Source organism: Arthrobotrys flagrans, assembly GCF_004000055.1.
Source record: "Arthrobotrys flagrans strain CBS H-5679 chromosome Unknown unitig_3, whole genome shotgun sequence".
NCBI classification, from domain to species: domain Eukaryota; kingdom Fungi; phylum Ascomycota; class Orbiliomycetes; order Orbiliales; family Orbiliaceae; genus Arthrobotrys; species Arthrobotrys flagrans.
This window is the reverse complement of record NW_027137547.1, coordinates 5,151,168-5,166,078: the sequence shown is the minus strand read 5'-3', so window position 1 is coordinate 5,166,078 and position 14,911 is coordinate 5,151,168. Positions and strand designations below refer to the sequence as shown.

At 48.1% G+C, this 14,911-nt stretch overlaps 4 protein-coding genes across 4 annotated transcripts; 1 reads left to right on the top strand and 3 right to left on the bottom strand.

The window, feature by feature from the left end:
* Positions 1-223: 223 nt before the first annotated feature.
* DFL_002888 (uncharacterized protein) lies at positions 224-1,819 on the top strand (the record flags this gene model as incomplete). Its single annotated transcript, XM_067631739.1, has 4 exons — positions 224-277; positions 411-488; positions 574-900; positions 977-1,819. 4 exons carry the CDS (start codon positions 224-226, stop codon positions 1,817-1,819), a joined length of 1,302 nt encoding a protein of 433 aa, XP_067494256.1.
* Positions 1,820-2,116: 297 nt separating this feature from the next.
* DFL_002887 (uncharacterized protein) lies at positions 2,117-4,654 on the bottom strand (the record flags this gene model as incomplete). Its single annotated transcript, XM_067631738.1, has 4 exons — positions 2,117-2,166; positions 2,233-3,462; positions 3,523-4,491; positions 4,576-4,654. The coding sequence occupies 4 exons, from the start codon at positions 4,652-4,654 to the stop codon at positions 2,117-2,119; spliced, it is 2,328 nt and encodes a 775-aa protein (XP_067494255.1).
* Positions 4,655-6,455: 1,801 nt separating this feature from the next.
* On the bottom strand, positions 6,456-7,896 carry DFL_002886 (uncharacterized protein; the record flags this gene model as incomplete). Its single annotated transcript, XM_067631737.1, has 4 exons — positions 6,456-6,908; positions 6,982-7,053; positions 7,118-7,514; positions 7,580-7,896. 4 exons carry the CDS (start codon positions 7,894-7,896, stop codon positions 6,456-6,458), a joined length of 1,239 nt encoding a protein of 412 aa, XP_067494254.1.
* A 661-nt stretch (positions 7,897-8,557) lies between these two features.
* Positions 8,558-10,328, bottom strand: DFL_002885 (uncharacterized protein; the record flags this gene model as incomplete). Its single annotated transcript, XM_067631736.1, has 3 exons — positions 8,558-9,881; positions 9,960-10,064; positions 10,198-10,328. 3 exons carry the CDS (start codon positions 10,326-10,328, stop codon positions 8,558-8,560), a joined length of 1,560 nt encoding a protein of 519 aa, XP_067494253.1.
* Positions 10,329-14,911: the final 4,583 nt, after the last annotated feature.

Here is a 14,911-nt window from a genome sequence, read left to right as displayed (position 1 = left end):
GTATATAAGTATTTATCATCCGAAGTCTACCAATTAGAGTTGAAATAGTGATTTCTATTACCAAATCAGTCTCGTAAAATTAGCCCTGTCTACGAAGTCACCTTTTGGTGTTGCTTAGCTGTTATCAAACATCCCACCACTAATCCACCAGCCTAGAACTATCACCACAACCACAACCACTCACGACTACAGCTATCTTCCACACCCTCCTACTCGCCCAACCATGGGCAACGAACAATCGCAAGTTTCCGGTGGCCAAAACCGGTTCGGATTCCGGGTAAGCAACCTGCCACAGCAGCTCACACCCCCCTTGTCTTATCCCTAGAATAATCCATAGCTCATTCCTCCAACCGGTCACCCAGGTCGTCTAATCCTTTCTGGCTTTTATCTTCTCTCTTCAATTCATATAGGTCCTCAGGAGCATCAAGCCCGAAATACCGTTAGAACCATGGTTCGATTTTATCTGCGGCATCAACGGGCGCGAAATTGTACGATTCCTTTCTGAAGACCCAAACCCACGGCCTGTCTCCACAGGGCGCGAAACGAGGAGCTTAACTAAAGGAACGACGATAGGACGACGCCGACCCTCAATTATTTCAACAAGAAGTTCGCAATTGTGCTGGGAATGCCGTGACGTTGGGGGTATGGAGTGCTAAAGGCCAAATACTTCGGAATATCACAATACCATTACCACCGGTGACTGAAGAGAATCCATCGCCGTTGGGAGTATCGCTGAAATGGATGAGCTTGGGCGTCGCGGAGGATGTATGGCATGTGCTGGATATATCGCCTGGAAGTCCAGCTGAGGTTGGAGGATTACTGCCATATAGCGATTACATCATCGGGACGCCGCGTGGGGTTGTCAGAGGAGAGAGTGGATTGGGAGAATTGGTTGAGGATGTGAGTTAGCGTACCGGTTCCCATGATCGATGCTGGTTTTCCGGTTTTTTACTGAAACCTTGAAATTCTAAAAAAGCACATCGACCGGCCTCTTCAACTTTATGTCTACAACCATGAATTCAACTTAGTCCGCGAGGTGACTATTCTCCCTCGAAGGCACTGGGGTGGCGATGGTGCACTCGGCTGCGTCCTTGGATACGGCGCTCTCCACCGACTCCCACCTCCACTCGAAGAACCACTAAGCCAGCCCGGTGAAGCAATATTCGAGTACCCATCCGCCGACGCAGCACTACTAGGCGGTGAACCAGGTCCAGAAGTAACAACAGCGGACGATGGATCAGCATTCATAACCCCAGCATTCGCATTACAAGTCCAACCAACATCTCCTCCCCCAGGAGCACCACATATGTTCACCCCAGGCGACGCATACGCCTCAACAAGGAGTCCACCGCCACAGACATCTGCTCCTCCAGTTATGATGGATCCGGCGGCCATAGCCGCTTTGCAGAGTGGTCGTCGAACACCTTCAGCCCCGCCACAAGCGCCACCAATGAGTTCTCCGTATTCACAGGAGCAAAGTGGCGTCCCGGGATTTCCTGGGGGTGGGCCGCCACCTGCTAGGACCGGGAGAGGGAAAAAGGCGGTTAGGAGTAATAGGGTGAATTTGATGGATGCTTATATGATGGAAGAGGAGAATAAGAGTAAGCAGGATGATTATCAGGTTGATTCTGAGGGTGGGGCGAAGAGTCCCCCCCACCTCCTGGAGGTGCAAGGCCGCCGCCACCGAGAAAGGCTTTATAGAGGGGCAATGTGTTCTTTTATGCATCATGATATCAGTGTTTATTTCATTATTGCAGATAATGCTATATTCATTTGCTGGGTTAGGATAATTGTGGATTGCATAGGATTTAAAACATGATTCAGGTGCAGAATATTCATGAATCGCTACAGTGTACTCGCTGAATTGCTTCAAAAGAATGTAGACCCTCCGGGTTTTATATGCTTCAAAGGAACAAAACGCCTCCCAGGGATTTCCGTTTAGATAAATTTTAAAGTCAAAGAGAATGAATAAATAAGGAAAGTTTTGAGGGCCCGAAAAAAGTAGGAAATTGAACGAGAATAAATGTCGACTCTAGAAACAGTGCAGAGCATTCTGTGTTCACAGCGGGGCAGATGCAGTATCGAGATGCACTCTCCAGGCCCCTACAATATATATCTAGAAAGCGAAAATAGCACTCTGCTTCTTGCCCCTGCCCAGAGGATACACTAAATCGCATGAATTAGCCTTAACCTGTATAACAAAGTTACACCGATATCGAGGAGGAACCATACCTATAACACTACTCAAAAACAGCCCAAAGCTAATAGCCACACTAATAGCCACCAACCCCAGCGCCAACTGACCGGCTCCTCCATCAGTCACAAATCCAGACCGTGCATTCTGACCGGCAACAATGTTAATCGAATGAGTGTCCGTCGGAATCACAGCATCCCGTCCATCCACAATAGCCGTAGCTACCGTCAAACCACTCATCAAAGTCCCAGAACTGGCAATACCACTCTGTACCTGTAATAATATCGCGGGCACCATAGCTGTAAACGCCGCCTGATGGATCACTCTACTATACAGATTCCCCAGCACACCAACCGTCAATGCTGCCAACCCATTTGCAACCTGCGGTGTATGCGGAAACCGTCCTTGGGAAAAGTAGTTTACCGTATATCCCAACAAACTAATGACCAACATCGCGGGTGCTTGTTTCCACCTTGCTTGGTTGGCGAGTAAGACGAAGAAGGTATACAGCGGGACGTAAAAGAATCTGAATTCTCGTAAATTCTGATCTAAACATTCCGTTAAATTTGTTGCACTGGGGTCGACGAAGCCGTACAATGCTGTTCCGATGGAGATACCGAACCATAGCAGTACGGAGTATATGACTGCATAGAACATTCGGACTGCTCCTGCCACTAGCTTTTTACTCTGCAATTCCAACGCACCGAGGAGGATTGCATAACCTGGAAGCAATAGCGGGGCAATTGCACCTTGGGCTATACCCGAAAAGCAGAATAGCTCTGCTCCATTCATTCTTATGCTTCCAAATGCACGGGCAAAGAAAGAGACGATAATGGTACCCATGATCTCGAAGACGTTCGCAAACGCTTCAGATTTTGGATTAATCACCAATCCCATAAGTGCCACCACCATACCCAGCAAAAACGCAAATGGTAAGTCCTTAACCCGTGCATCGAATAACGGAGCGATAGATGCAGATGCACCACCGTATAAAAGAACCTTGAGCCATACGTTTCTTAGCGGAGGTTTTTTAATGAGTTTGTCGAGTTTTTCGGTGCCGGTTTCGACAGAGATTACGTCGTGGAGGACTTCTTTGTAGATGATATGGATGTATTGGAGTTTGCCGAGGTCGAGGGAGGTGCCGCTCTTGACGACTTGAACGTCTGAGGTGTGGGTTTGAGGGTCTTGGAAGGAGATGATGATGGTGCCGGGGAGGTAGACAAAGGAAGCATTGACTGCGAGGACTGCAGCACTAATTTGGAGGAAGTCTGATATCGTCAGTTTATATACTTGAAATTCGAAATATTAATTGTCGAAAAGAATCTGACCTTCAATACGATGCGAGGGAGCTCCGAAGAGCATCAATGCTCGACAAAGCTTCAGAAGGTACCTCTGTCGCTGTAACGTCTCCGCAATATGTACTGTGATCGTAAGCTCTTCATTTCCCCTCCTTCCCTTAAACCTCCTCGCCAAAGCCTTTAGCCTCTCCCTCTTCCCCAACTTGGCGGGCCTCTCCCCCATCGACAGCACTGATGCCACATCCCCCACAACCTCCATTGTCGGCGTTGCACCTCTTGACCCCGGTACTAACGAAACCCTCGACATGGAAGAATGTTGATACCATCTCGGCCTCGCCGAGAAATTCTTCCAATCGTCATCTTCACTATCACTATCAATTCCTGCTCCCTTTGCCATCATTGCCATATGCATTTTCTCCCTTTCGGCTGATGTCTCTGGTTGCCCTGCAGCTGTTTGTCCACCTTCTGTCGTAGCTTGTTCACTTGTCGTGGTGGTGGTTTTGGCCCCTACGGCGCTTTTACTCCTCGATCTTGGAGTTCGGGGTACCGATTGTGATCCATACGCCTCGGTTCCACCACCTGGTCCGTATAACTGTAATAAACTCGATAACACTCCATTCGTCGGTTCTCGTCGCTTGAAATACATTGCCAAATCTTCGTCCTCATCAGAGGATATGTCGGAATCGTCACCATCGCTATGATATTCCGGAGGCCTTCCTCGAACCTGAGCTTGACCTTGAGGTCCTAATCCTGGTACTTGCGGTTGACCACCCGGTTGTGTAGTGGTAGTTTGCGGCACCGGGCGCGGGAAGGTATTTGCATGTCGATGAACCAACTGTTCTGCCTCTGGAGCTGCAGAGTATCGTGAAAATAATGGGGGAGGGTTGATATCTTCGATTTCATCGTCGGCTGTTGGACCGCGTGCGGTAGGGGGTTGTGGGGAGACCGGGTAAGGGAGGGGTTCGGTGTTGCGTCTGCCATGGTGCTGGCCGGATCGTGCTTTGTATATTATGGTATGTTAGTTTTGTCTAAGCCTATGGGTATCTTATTATTGTTATATCAGACGGGGATGTTACGGCGAACCTGGTGGATCCGCGAATGGGTTATTTGGAACTATATCGCTTGCACCTGGAGTGCCGGCAGGGCCTGGATTCGAGGCCATATTGGTCTAGACCTGGTCTATATATTCAAGCCTCCCTGTCGAATCTTGGTATTATCAATCGAAATACATGCAAAAACCAGGTCGAAAAGTAGAATCGAACGATCGTCGTATGATACCTTTCTCGTGTTTGAAAAAACAAGAAAAGGATACAAAGAGCTCGTAGCCAGAAGTAAACCTATAAAAAAAAAAAAATGGGTAGGGCGTCGGGGCAGGTGCGCTTGGGAGTCAATGGGGTTTATTCAAATTTCAGCTCGTGGGTGTGCACACCGATATAAAACGGTTTGAGCTACCCATTTTCACTTTTCCCTTTAGTTTGGTAGGTTCATTAATTCTGGTGGACAAGGAGGGGCCCTGCCTCCTTGTAGATAGATACTCCATGGAGCTTGCGTTTATTTTCCTGTGCTTCTTAAGAAGTTTCACAGAAAGGAATCTGTACCTTCATGCGAGGTCGATACGAACCCGAAATCGACTTTGGTATAAGCTGAATTATGATCTCCGTTTGAGGTACATGAATCGAGGCACGCCCTTCCCCGTCAGCACCGAGAATAGGCATTTCACACGGCTTGGAAGGATTGCTTGTTCTTTTTCGGAAAGAAGCTTTGATCATGAAGATTTGTGGGTTCCGTTTGTGGGGCCAAGAAATATATGCGTATAGCTGGAGTGCGGCTGAGTTGAGGTTTATATTTAATGTTAAGGATCACAATAGAGTATCCCTGCACGAAATAAGCATTCTTGGGCTATTTTGGGTATCTTCCGAGGCGAGGGCTTTTGCACAAGATATCTTGGGATGGTATCATCCAAACAGTTCATGAATTCGATCTAGACCTGCTCGGTAAATTTTAGTCTTGAAACTGAGTGGGGGATATTGTTGCTTAGGCTCGGGACATCTCCACATGTAATCTGGGCCATTGACCATGGAGTTCATGGAAGGTGAGATCGTAGTGGTTCCGAGCTAGGTAGATGGTCATATATTCGTCAACCGAGGTGACCCACTATCTAATGCTTACCAGACTATCAACGCTTATGACAATCATATAAAATCTTCGCTGTAAGAAAGATATCCTCAATGCATGTGCAATGCAATGCAAAGGACTCAAGGCTACCCCCCGGTACGAATAACATGGTTAATTCTCTGCCCAAGAGGTAACAAGTATGCACAAATACTTGATGTCAGACATGTCATCGAAGCTTACTTACATAGTTACCTCTCGTATGGCACAAACGCCAATTCTTGATTTAACGCCTCCTATCCAGGGGGTGGAAGACCAATCTAAGGCATCCATGGAAGCCAGAAATTAAACAGTGCTCGCTCGCGTAGACTAAATGGAAATAAACCGATTCGAAGGGCTTCTGGACGAAAGTTGCGTTGTCAGATGCTACACGGGCGGCTCCGCCAACAAATCTTCGAATCTTCACTGGTTAACTGATGATCCCAACGCGGTGGATATTTCAAATGTGATATCTCTCGGCCAATATGTGTGCATATGCATTGCAGTACAAAGCAATTAGAAGAAGACGAGTTAAAGGATGTAAGTAATATGGTGAGCAGAGCCTGATCACGAAGAATACAAGGTAAACAGAAGGATAAGAGTAAGTATAGACAAAAGAAATAGTATCCAACGCTAGTGCCAACTTTTTACCCTCTCTCGGAAACGCCAAATATACGTTTTTGTGTGAACCCGCCGGTTTTCCCAACTTTCCAAATCCACTGGCTGTCCCTCTCAAGGTGGATGATTGTATGATGTTCGCGGTACCTATTACCGCGGACATAAGGCGTCTTCCAAAATTAACATCTTCGGCACTATTTCTTGTTTCTGCCACTGGTCTTCTTGGCTATCGCCTCTTCTTCGACTTGATCGGACTTCAACGCAGCTTCGTCCCAATCAATATCGTCCTCTCCGTATTCATTCTCAATTGGCTCTTCCTTCTTGGCTTTCCCTTTCCCTTTAGTCTTTGGTGCCTCTGCCTTCTTTGCGTTAGCTTCTTCCAGGGCCTCGGCTTCCCTTAGAGCTTCCTCATCATCGTCAAGAGAGGGGACCTTCTTCTCATTGTTGATCTTATTTTCAAACTTCTCTGCGACTTCATCTGGGATATCATCTACCGGAGTTGCTGGTTTGGTGGAAGTGGCGGCCTGAGTCTTGTTCTTGAACAGTGGTGTGTTCCTAGGATTGATAGAATTCCAGTCGACTGGACCATCCTCGCCATACTTCTTCTCTAGCCACTCATTGGCTTGGATGAAGTGCCTGACATCTTTCTGTATTCGGTGTCATAATTGTTAGAATAAACTGGAAGACGTAATTTCAAGGATCAAAGTCAAAAGGACTTACAAATTTGACTGGGGCACTAGGTTGTGCCAACGGGCTTGGATGGCAAGACGATAGGATCAAGTGTGTACCTTTCTATAGCCACCATTCCAGATTAGCTACTTTCTCATATATCAAGAACCAAACTCGGTATACGTACGTTAACCTTCGCAATCCTTCCCTGCGCCGGCTTCCCCCAAGCCATAAACACGACTCCCTTCGCCCTCTTCTGCGCCACAAGCTCGATAACCTTCTGTGTAAACTGTTCCCACCCCTTGCTCGCATGACTATTGGGTTTACCAGGTTGCACAGTCAAGCAAGTATTCAACATCAATACACCACGTTCCGCCCATGGTGTCAAATTTCCAAGTCTATTCTCTGGAGGACGGAAAGATGGGTAGTCATTTTCCAGGCAGCCGAAGATGTTTCTAAGGGATGGTGGAGCAACTGTGGGTGGTTTGACGGAGAAGGAGAGACCGTGGGCTTGCTTGGGGCCGTGGTAGGGGTCTTGACCGAGGATTACGACTTTGACTTTGTCGAAGGGGGTGTGACGGGACCTAGGTTGCAAGTAAGGGGTTAATATAACTACACAACATGATAAAATATATGGCAATGTACGTACCAAGAGTAAACATCATTGGCAGGCGGGTATACTCTATTCGCCTTAAACTCCTCCTTCAAATACGTCTTGAGTTTCAAAAACGACGGTTCCAAAAGGGCATCCTTCAGAACCCCCAACCAAGAAGCATCCAAAGTATCAATTTCAAGCTTTAAAAGCTCCCGCTGCTGGGGCGTAAGTTTGGTAGCCCATGCCGCCTTATCAAATGGCGTTTTAGACGAGCCAGGAGCAGCGGAGAAGAATCCGGTGATGGTGGACGCCTTTGGCTTCTTCTCCGTGGCGGATGAAGCGGAATCTGTGGCTTTTCTTTTGGCAGACATGGTGCGTCTTTGGTAGCGAATCGATATCTGACGAGACGACGGTAATGCAGGTACAGCGGGATGGAGATGCTCTAAAGGGTGAAGCTTTGAGAAACGGGTCCCAGGCACCTTTTCTGGAAGGAAAAATGGTAGAATAAGATGTTCAGGAGAGATGCCCTGCTCTTTCTTATCACATTGGGCTTCTGACACGCACCGAAATTTTGGGGAACCAGGAAGACGCGTTTTGGGTGAGCAAGGTCCCACGCTATTGGAGACGAATCTCGCCAAAATGGCATTTTTGCTCCATTCCTCATGCACTTTCACGGCTTTTTTGATCCGATTCACGCGATCACGATTGCGGCTGAAAATTGATAAGTCGAAGGGAATCAGGTTACGTCTCTAAAGCGTTCATTGGAAATCATAACTAATGCATAATATACATGAAAAGGTTGTCGTCGATAAAAGACATTCTTTTGTTAACCCCGGTAGAGTACGTAGGAAAAAAAAGGAGACAAAAGCATGCGCAAGTTCAAGGACCAGGACTTATTACCCACATTACAAAGGAAAGGGATTGAGGGGGAGGGATGGAGATGGTATGGACATCGTGAGAGAATAGAGGGGGACGCAGGGGTGTAATCCACCGCTGTTCGAGTATGACTTTTCTCGGATTATTTTATTTCGTTTACAATTCATCGTGCTTAGTGGACTCAGCAGCGGCCTCTGTCGATGTGGAAGCTGGGCCGGGTTCGTCAGCGGATTCGGTGGCAGCTGGGGCATCTTCAGCAGCAGAGTCGGCTGGTGGGGCGGCCTGCTGGGCAGCGAGAGCCTCGCTGGCATCGACCTTGTGGGTACCGCTCTCCTTGATGAACTTAACAAAGTCCTCAACGGTTCGGCCACCCTGGTAGTCAATTGGACTATCCTTCTTGCCAGCTGGGAAGAGCTTGATTGTGGGGAAGCCCTGGATCTCATCTGGAACGTCGTTGAGGGTGGCATCAACCTTGGCGATGACGACCTTCTTGGCGAATTCTGGGTTGTCGAAGTAGAGCTTTCCGAGTTCCTCGTACTTGGGGGCGAGGGCCTTGCAGTGGCCGCACCAGTGAGCGTAGAACTCGACCAAGACGTCCTTCTCGTCGTCTAGGACGATGTCTTTGTAGTTGTGGGCAACAACGACGTGGACCGGACCTTCCTGCTTGGCTGGGACTTCCTCGGACTTGATCGATGGCACGATCTTGCCAGCAGCGAAGTCTTCAACGAACTTCTCAATGGCCTCGATGGTAAGTTCCTTGGTCTGATCGAATGGGAACTTGGTGTTCTTGGCGGTCTCCTGGATAGCGAAGGCGGGCCACTTGGACTCAAGGTTAAGGTTCTGAGCGTGGGCACCGAAGGCAACGGCATCGATGGTAGCGACATTGATCTTGCCCTTGTACTTCTTGGCGAGATCCTTCAAGCCAGTAACGTACTTGGTCTTCTGCTCATCACCCTCAACGAAGATGTAAGCAAGTGGGATACCAGCGGACATGTATCCGGAATAGGTCTCTGGGCCGACTTCACCGATGAGTGGGATAGCGGTGGTCTTGACGAAGGTTGTGATGGCCTCGGTCTCGAAAGCGCCGTCGTAGACGGTCTCGGGCTCGTCGAATGACCTGTAGACAACGACACCTGGGGCAGTGATCTTAGCAGCCTCAAGGATAGCTGGGTCCGAGACGGCGCCGAAGAGGTAGTCGTCACGGTGCTTCTCAGCGATAGCAGCGAAGGTCTCGTTCGACTTCTTATCGTCGGCATTGAAGTAGGCGACAACGACAACCTTGTCAGAGGTCTTGAAAGCTTCAAGGGTATCCTTGGTAAGGACGGAGACAGCTGGTAGCGACTGCTTGGTCATGTAAGAGACGATAGCATCGGCCTTTCTCTGTCCACCGTATGGGGAGGGGTTCTCCAACGAGCCACGGAAGATCTTAAGGGTGGGGTATCCCTCGACACCCTGCTTCTGGCAAAGGTCGGCTTCCTCACTATATGATATAATTTGTCAGTATTCTGATCGGTGGACGTGGTGTATGTATATATCGGCAGTTCAATTGATTACGTACGTGCAGTCAACCTTGACGACCTGGATGCCCTTGGCCTTAAGCTCAGTGGCGGCGACCTCGTACTCTGGAGCAAGAGCCTTGCAGTGTCCGCACCATGGAGCATAGCTAAGAAGCGTAAGATGTTAGCAAATCGTTTGTTCCTTCGTAATTGTAACGGTTGGTCGGGCGAATAGCACATCTAGGACACGCTTTTGACACGCTTCCCCAGATTTGGATTGAAAGGACGAGCCAAACTTACAATTCGGCAAGGACAAGGTTGTTCTTGGTGATGAACTCATCGAAGGTATCAGTCTTGAGCTGAACAACGTCGGAGGCGGAAGCCAAACCGGCGGCAGTCATCAACGACAGAAGAATCTGTTTCGAATGCATCTTGATTGGTATGTGGGGGTATAAAACAGAACTGGATAAAATAGAAGTCAAAGAGGTCCTCAAAGAAGTTCAACAATCAATGTGAAGATGCAATTGCCTGGTGGAGGAGAAGAAGATGGAAGATGGAAGCTGGAAGAGGGAGATGGAGCTGGAGGGGAGGGGAGCTAGAATATTTAACTGGATGTCGGCCGGGCTGTTTTTCAGGCGTAGAGTTCCAGCGCTGGAGAAGAGGTTTATGTGTTCACTTCTGCTCGCGAAGACCATCCATCCATGCTCGACCTCACAACAACCTCCAAGACAGCCAAAGTACCACGCCCGCGCCCGCACAGCCGATTGCTACTTGCATACCTGTACTCAGTATGCTTTGTAGCCGGTGTGTCGGTGGGACTCGACAGGGGTTGGGTTATTATCTAGCCCTTCGCTTTACGCCCGTCCCTGAAGCATGGCAATTCATTATTATCCCAGGCTGCCGATGAGGCCACGGCCAATAAGCTGTGCCCCGGTTATACTTCGAATTCAGTACACATTCATGATATTGTATTGCATCGGGACAAGCTCGAAACCCCAAATTGCCCGTGCTCATGTCCTTCTAGACTTAGAACAGATCTCGAGAAAGCCGTGCAGCTGTGCGGTTGTGATTCAAACTCGAACCAGCTAGCTCGATGGCAAACCAATTGCCTGTTGCTTGGATAATCCGGGTGTCGAACATGATTCGGATCAGAGCCCTCCTCCTTCCGACTACATGGCATACACGAGATGCTATTTTCAACTGCAACATCGAACATCATTTGTTGGAATAAATCTGGATCTGAATGTCTGAAACCGGGCGCTGCGCTATCTGATATCTCACTTCACAAGGAATGTAATGGTTTGCGACGGCAAAGCCGCGGGGCAAACATGCCACAGTTGCATCTTAGAAATCATTTTCAATCTTAACTTTCGGATCCCGAAGCCCCAAAACCACATCGCCATGATCACTCGCGGATGCTAGATTATGAGATCAAGTGTAATATCTTACAGAGTCTCGGGGTATATGTCATTATGGAAGCTCCATCCTGTTTACAATCGTAACGTGTCAGGTTCATAGATATAATAGGCTCGCTAACCAAAAAGCCGCCGCATTCAGCAACTAGTTATCGATATCGCGATTATAGCTTATAATAATTATCATGAAGGACAGGCTGTCGCAAGATCAAGTGCCAGATTAACTGTTCGAAGAGAAAGGCGCAGTCTAATCCATTTGTATATTATAATACGCATCGATATACTGCGATATTCAGCCAAAATCTAAGCACCTTTTAAGAAATGATGCCACCCGTCTACAAGCTCCAGGCATTTAGATACTTCGGACTATAAAATGCCAGATAATCAAAAAAAAATACCCCTTGCTTAGCTAGCAATTGTCGGCCGTTGACCTGCCGGAATAGCGGGAATTACATGCAAGGGTTCTCTTCATCCGCATGTATTACAAGAACTCATCTCCCACACCAGTTTGAACATGGCAATACATTGGCGAAGATGCACAGTCAGTGCGTAGAAGTTAAGCTGCAACCTGGCACAAAGTTTCTTGAACGATCTGTGTCATTGATTAATGCTAGTACCCCAATTTACTTGCAGCTGGATCAACATGAAGTTAGACCTTCTAGAACAATAGCATAGCCTGACTATGAAGTTGGTTGTTTCTGATCACTCGCATTTTATATATCCGGAGCAAGGATCTCAAACCTCGCCTCCCGTTGTCGCTGCAAGAGAACCGACTTGTTAGGTTGGTAGAAAAATCATGGGACGAAAATTTGAGGCCTATGTTAAATTACTGGTACAATTGCAATTGTGTGCATGTGGCCACATTACATGACGAAAGTTGGAGAAAGAGGCTTTGATTGTGGCTACCGTTTCAGGCCACTCGGGTTTCTATGGTATATCAATTGAAGATCGAAGCTATGGTGCCGACAAGTCTCTGTTAACGTTGGGGGCTTAGTTAATTCCTCCATGCATATCGGACGAATTCAAACCTAATGCGAGTGAGTAAATTCCGAGACGTACAACCAACTGCAAAGTAGAGGTACCGAGTCTCGACTTCAGGCAGTGTTTTTGGATGACTGGAATGTTGGAAAATCTTGAAACAAAATTCTAGAATCCTATAGATGGTAGCCTTACCTCTCATGCGCGATATATACTGATATTTCCTATTCGCACCTGGCGGAAGAGGAAATACCCAGGTATATAGAACAAGAAATTTCTATTCCGAACCAGATAAACGAGATGTTCGACAGGGCCATCTCGAGCGAAAAGACAGACACTTGTCGTTTGTCTCCGCAGATACATCCCTCTTCGGATTTGTAATGGGCATGGCGCTAAATTGACATGGTGTCAAAATCTCAAACACTGAACACACAAAGTGGGGCCTTCCACGCAACCGATTGGCGGGCCCTCTGCATATTTTGTCAAAATCCGAGCCTGCTTATCGATAAACGTCCTTCCTATCCGCATTTCTCATGTCTTAAATTTTGACAGGCAGGATCGAAGAAAAGAGAAAGAGAGTAAGAATCCCAAGAGCACTGACCTGAGCTTGACCTGAGATATACCACTCGCTTGGATTCGGCATTGCGAATTTACATCGGTGGACCTGGTCAACCATGCAGTCGGCGTCGTCGTCCATCTGCCATCTGCCCCGCTATAGCTACGTATAATATGTGAGGAAAGATTAATATCAAACCGTACATGTGTAACAGCCAATCCGAGACTTCATTGGTGGTCGGTAGCGGTCGCAGAGTCCCGAACCGAACGATGTCAGCCAAAGTGCCCCGCTTCTCTTATCAATCCCTAGGTAAGTGCTTCGTTTGGTTTAAAAATTGCATTCGTAATTCGTCTTTATTTTTTTTCACGAAGCTGCATCGGAGAGGCGACTACAGCTAGGTGACCTGGACGTTGCGCGACTTTCCGGACCATTGAAACAACGGGATTCCAAAATGGCGGGGACCCACGCTACTAGCTCTTGTAGACTAAGCTACAGCTGCAGCTCGCGACGAGGTAGTGTGACTTCCAGCCGCAGACCAAATTGGTCAGGCTGCAGTGTTTCACAGGCAGTTAGCCAGACGGTTGTCAAGTATGGGGTACATTATCGTCTTGTACCCTGACCATTATGCATACTAACAAGTAGTTTGGCCTCGGTCTCGGAACATCGTTCAAGTGCATCACACCGTACATAACTTTGTCGATAGTCGACGACCCAATAGCGTCACCGTCGCACCAAGTAGCGTGTCGGATGGGATCCAAATTGCCCACCGTCAGGCTCGGGCTGCTTCTTAAACCATTTGATCGAAGAACTCCTCCCTTTCGTCGCTCCTCTCACTTAACTTTTTTTCAGCGGCGTCTTCCTCCCGGCCGTGTTTCTGCCCATTCCCATTGACTCGCTCGCTATCACACACCAACCCATGGCATTGCATTGTTCGCCGCCTTCCCTCATGTTCAAATCCCCTCCTCGAGAGGATCTTTCGTCGCTGATGACTTGCCAGCGGGCCCTGCTCTGCCCGGGCATAGCTAGCCAATCTGAATTCAGCAGTAGCATTCATGGTCATGGCCGTGGGGATTTCCCTTGAAGTTTTACCAATGAAGATTTAGAGCATCCTAAGTAAATCTTCCGGCGGGTATGCGACCATTCTGTTGCTCCTCCTCGATGTGTACTCTCCACCATGAAAACCTGGTCGAATTGGTCGACCTCTTACAGCTGCATCCTCGATCTCGCTATGCTTCTTCCTGCATATAATTGATTACATTATTATCCCAGTTCTTTCTTTTCTATACCCGCCCTTTCCAGTCGATGTTTGGTTAGCTCCTTCACTGCCCCGCCTCGGCGTATATGGGGAAGTACGTACCTACGGACTTTGTGAAAGCTTCGAATACTGGCCAGCCAAGCTAAGCAATTTAGCTAGCTCGCTCGCTGGGGAGGCCTATATATACACAGGCAGCTTGCATCCGTCCCTGTCTAGCTTGACTTGTCGATTCGCTAGTAGATTTCCTCACGTGCGAGTCAATTGGAAATGTTCTCGATTTGCCTGGGCATATAATTCCTTCCTCCTCCCCTTCGGCCGCGGGAAGAAGTTCTTAATTCTCTCTGCTCTGCTCGCGCATGTGGTTTATGCTGGCTGTACAACTGCTAGACGGGTGAGCTGCATCTCGAACGACATTTTCTTACTCGCCGGTATCCGCATTAATATTTGCCTTGACGTAATCCGGGCAGAAAGTCTCATTTTCATCCTTCTCTCCTCCGCCGGTACCAATCCATACATTATAAAACCCGAGTCGATTCTCAAGTCTCTTTGATACGCCTCTCCAATCACCACAAGGTAAATTGCAACCCCCAACACATTTCCCGAGTCCCTGCACCCCACTTCCAAGCTCGAGTCGAGTCTCCGTCCAATGGAACTCGAAACTGCACCTGTCGGCTGCCTTGCCTTGCGCCTACAGCTTGCTTGCATATTTCTCTCAGACATCCTGCAACATCTATAAAACCATTGCATTGATACCAACTGCCATGCTAATATCTCTTCCCGAGCAGATACTCCCATCGTCTTTCCAACATT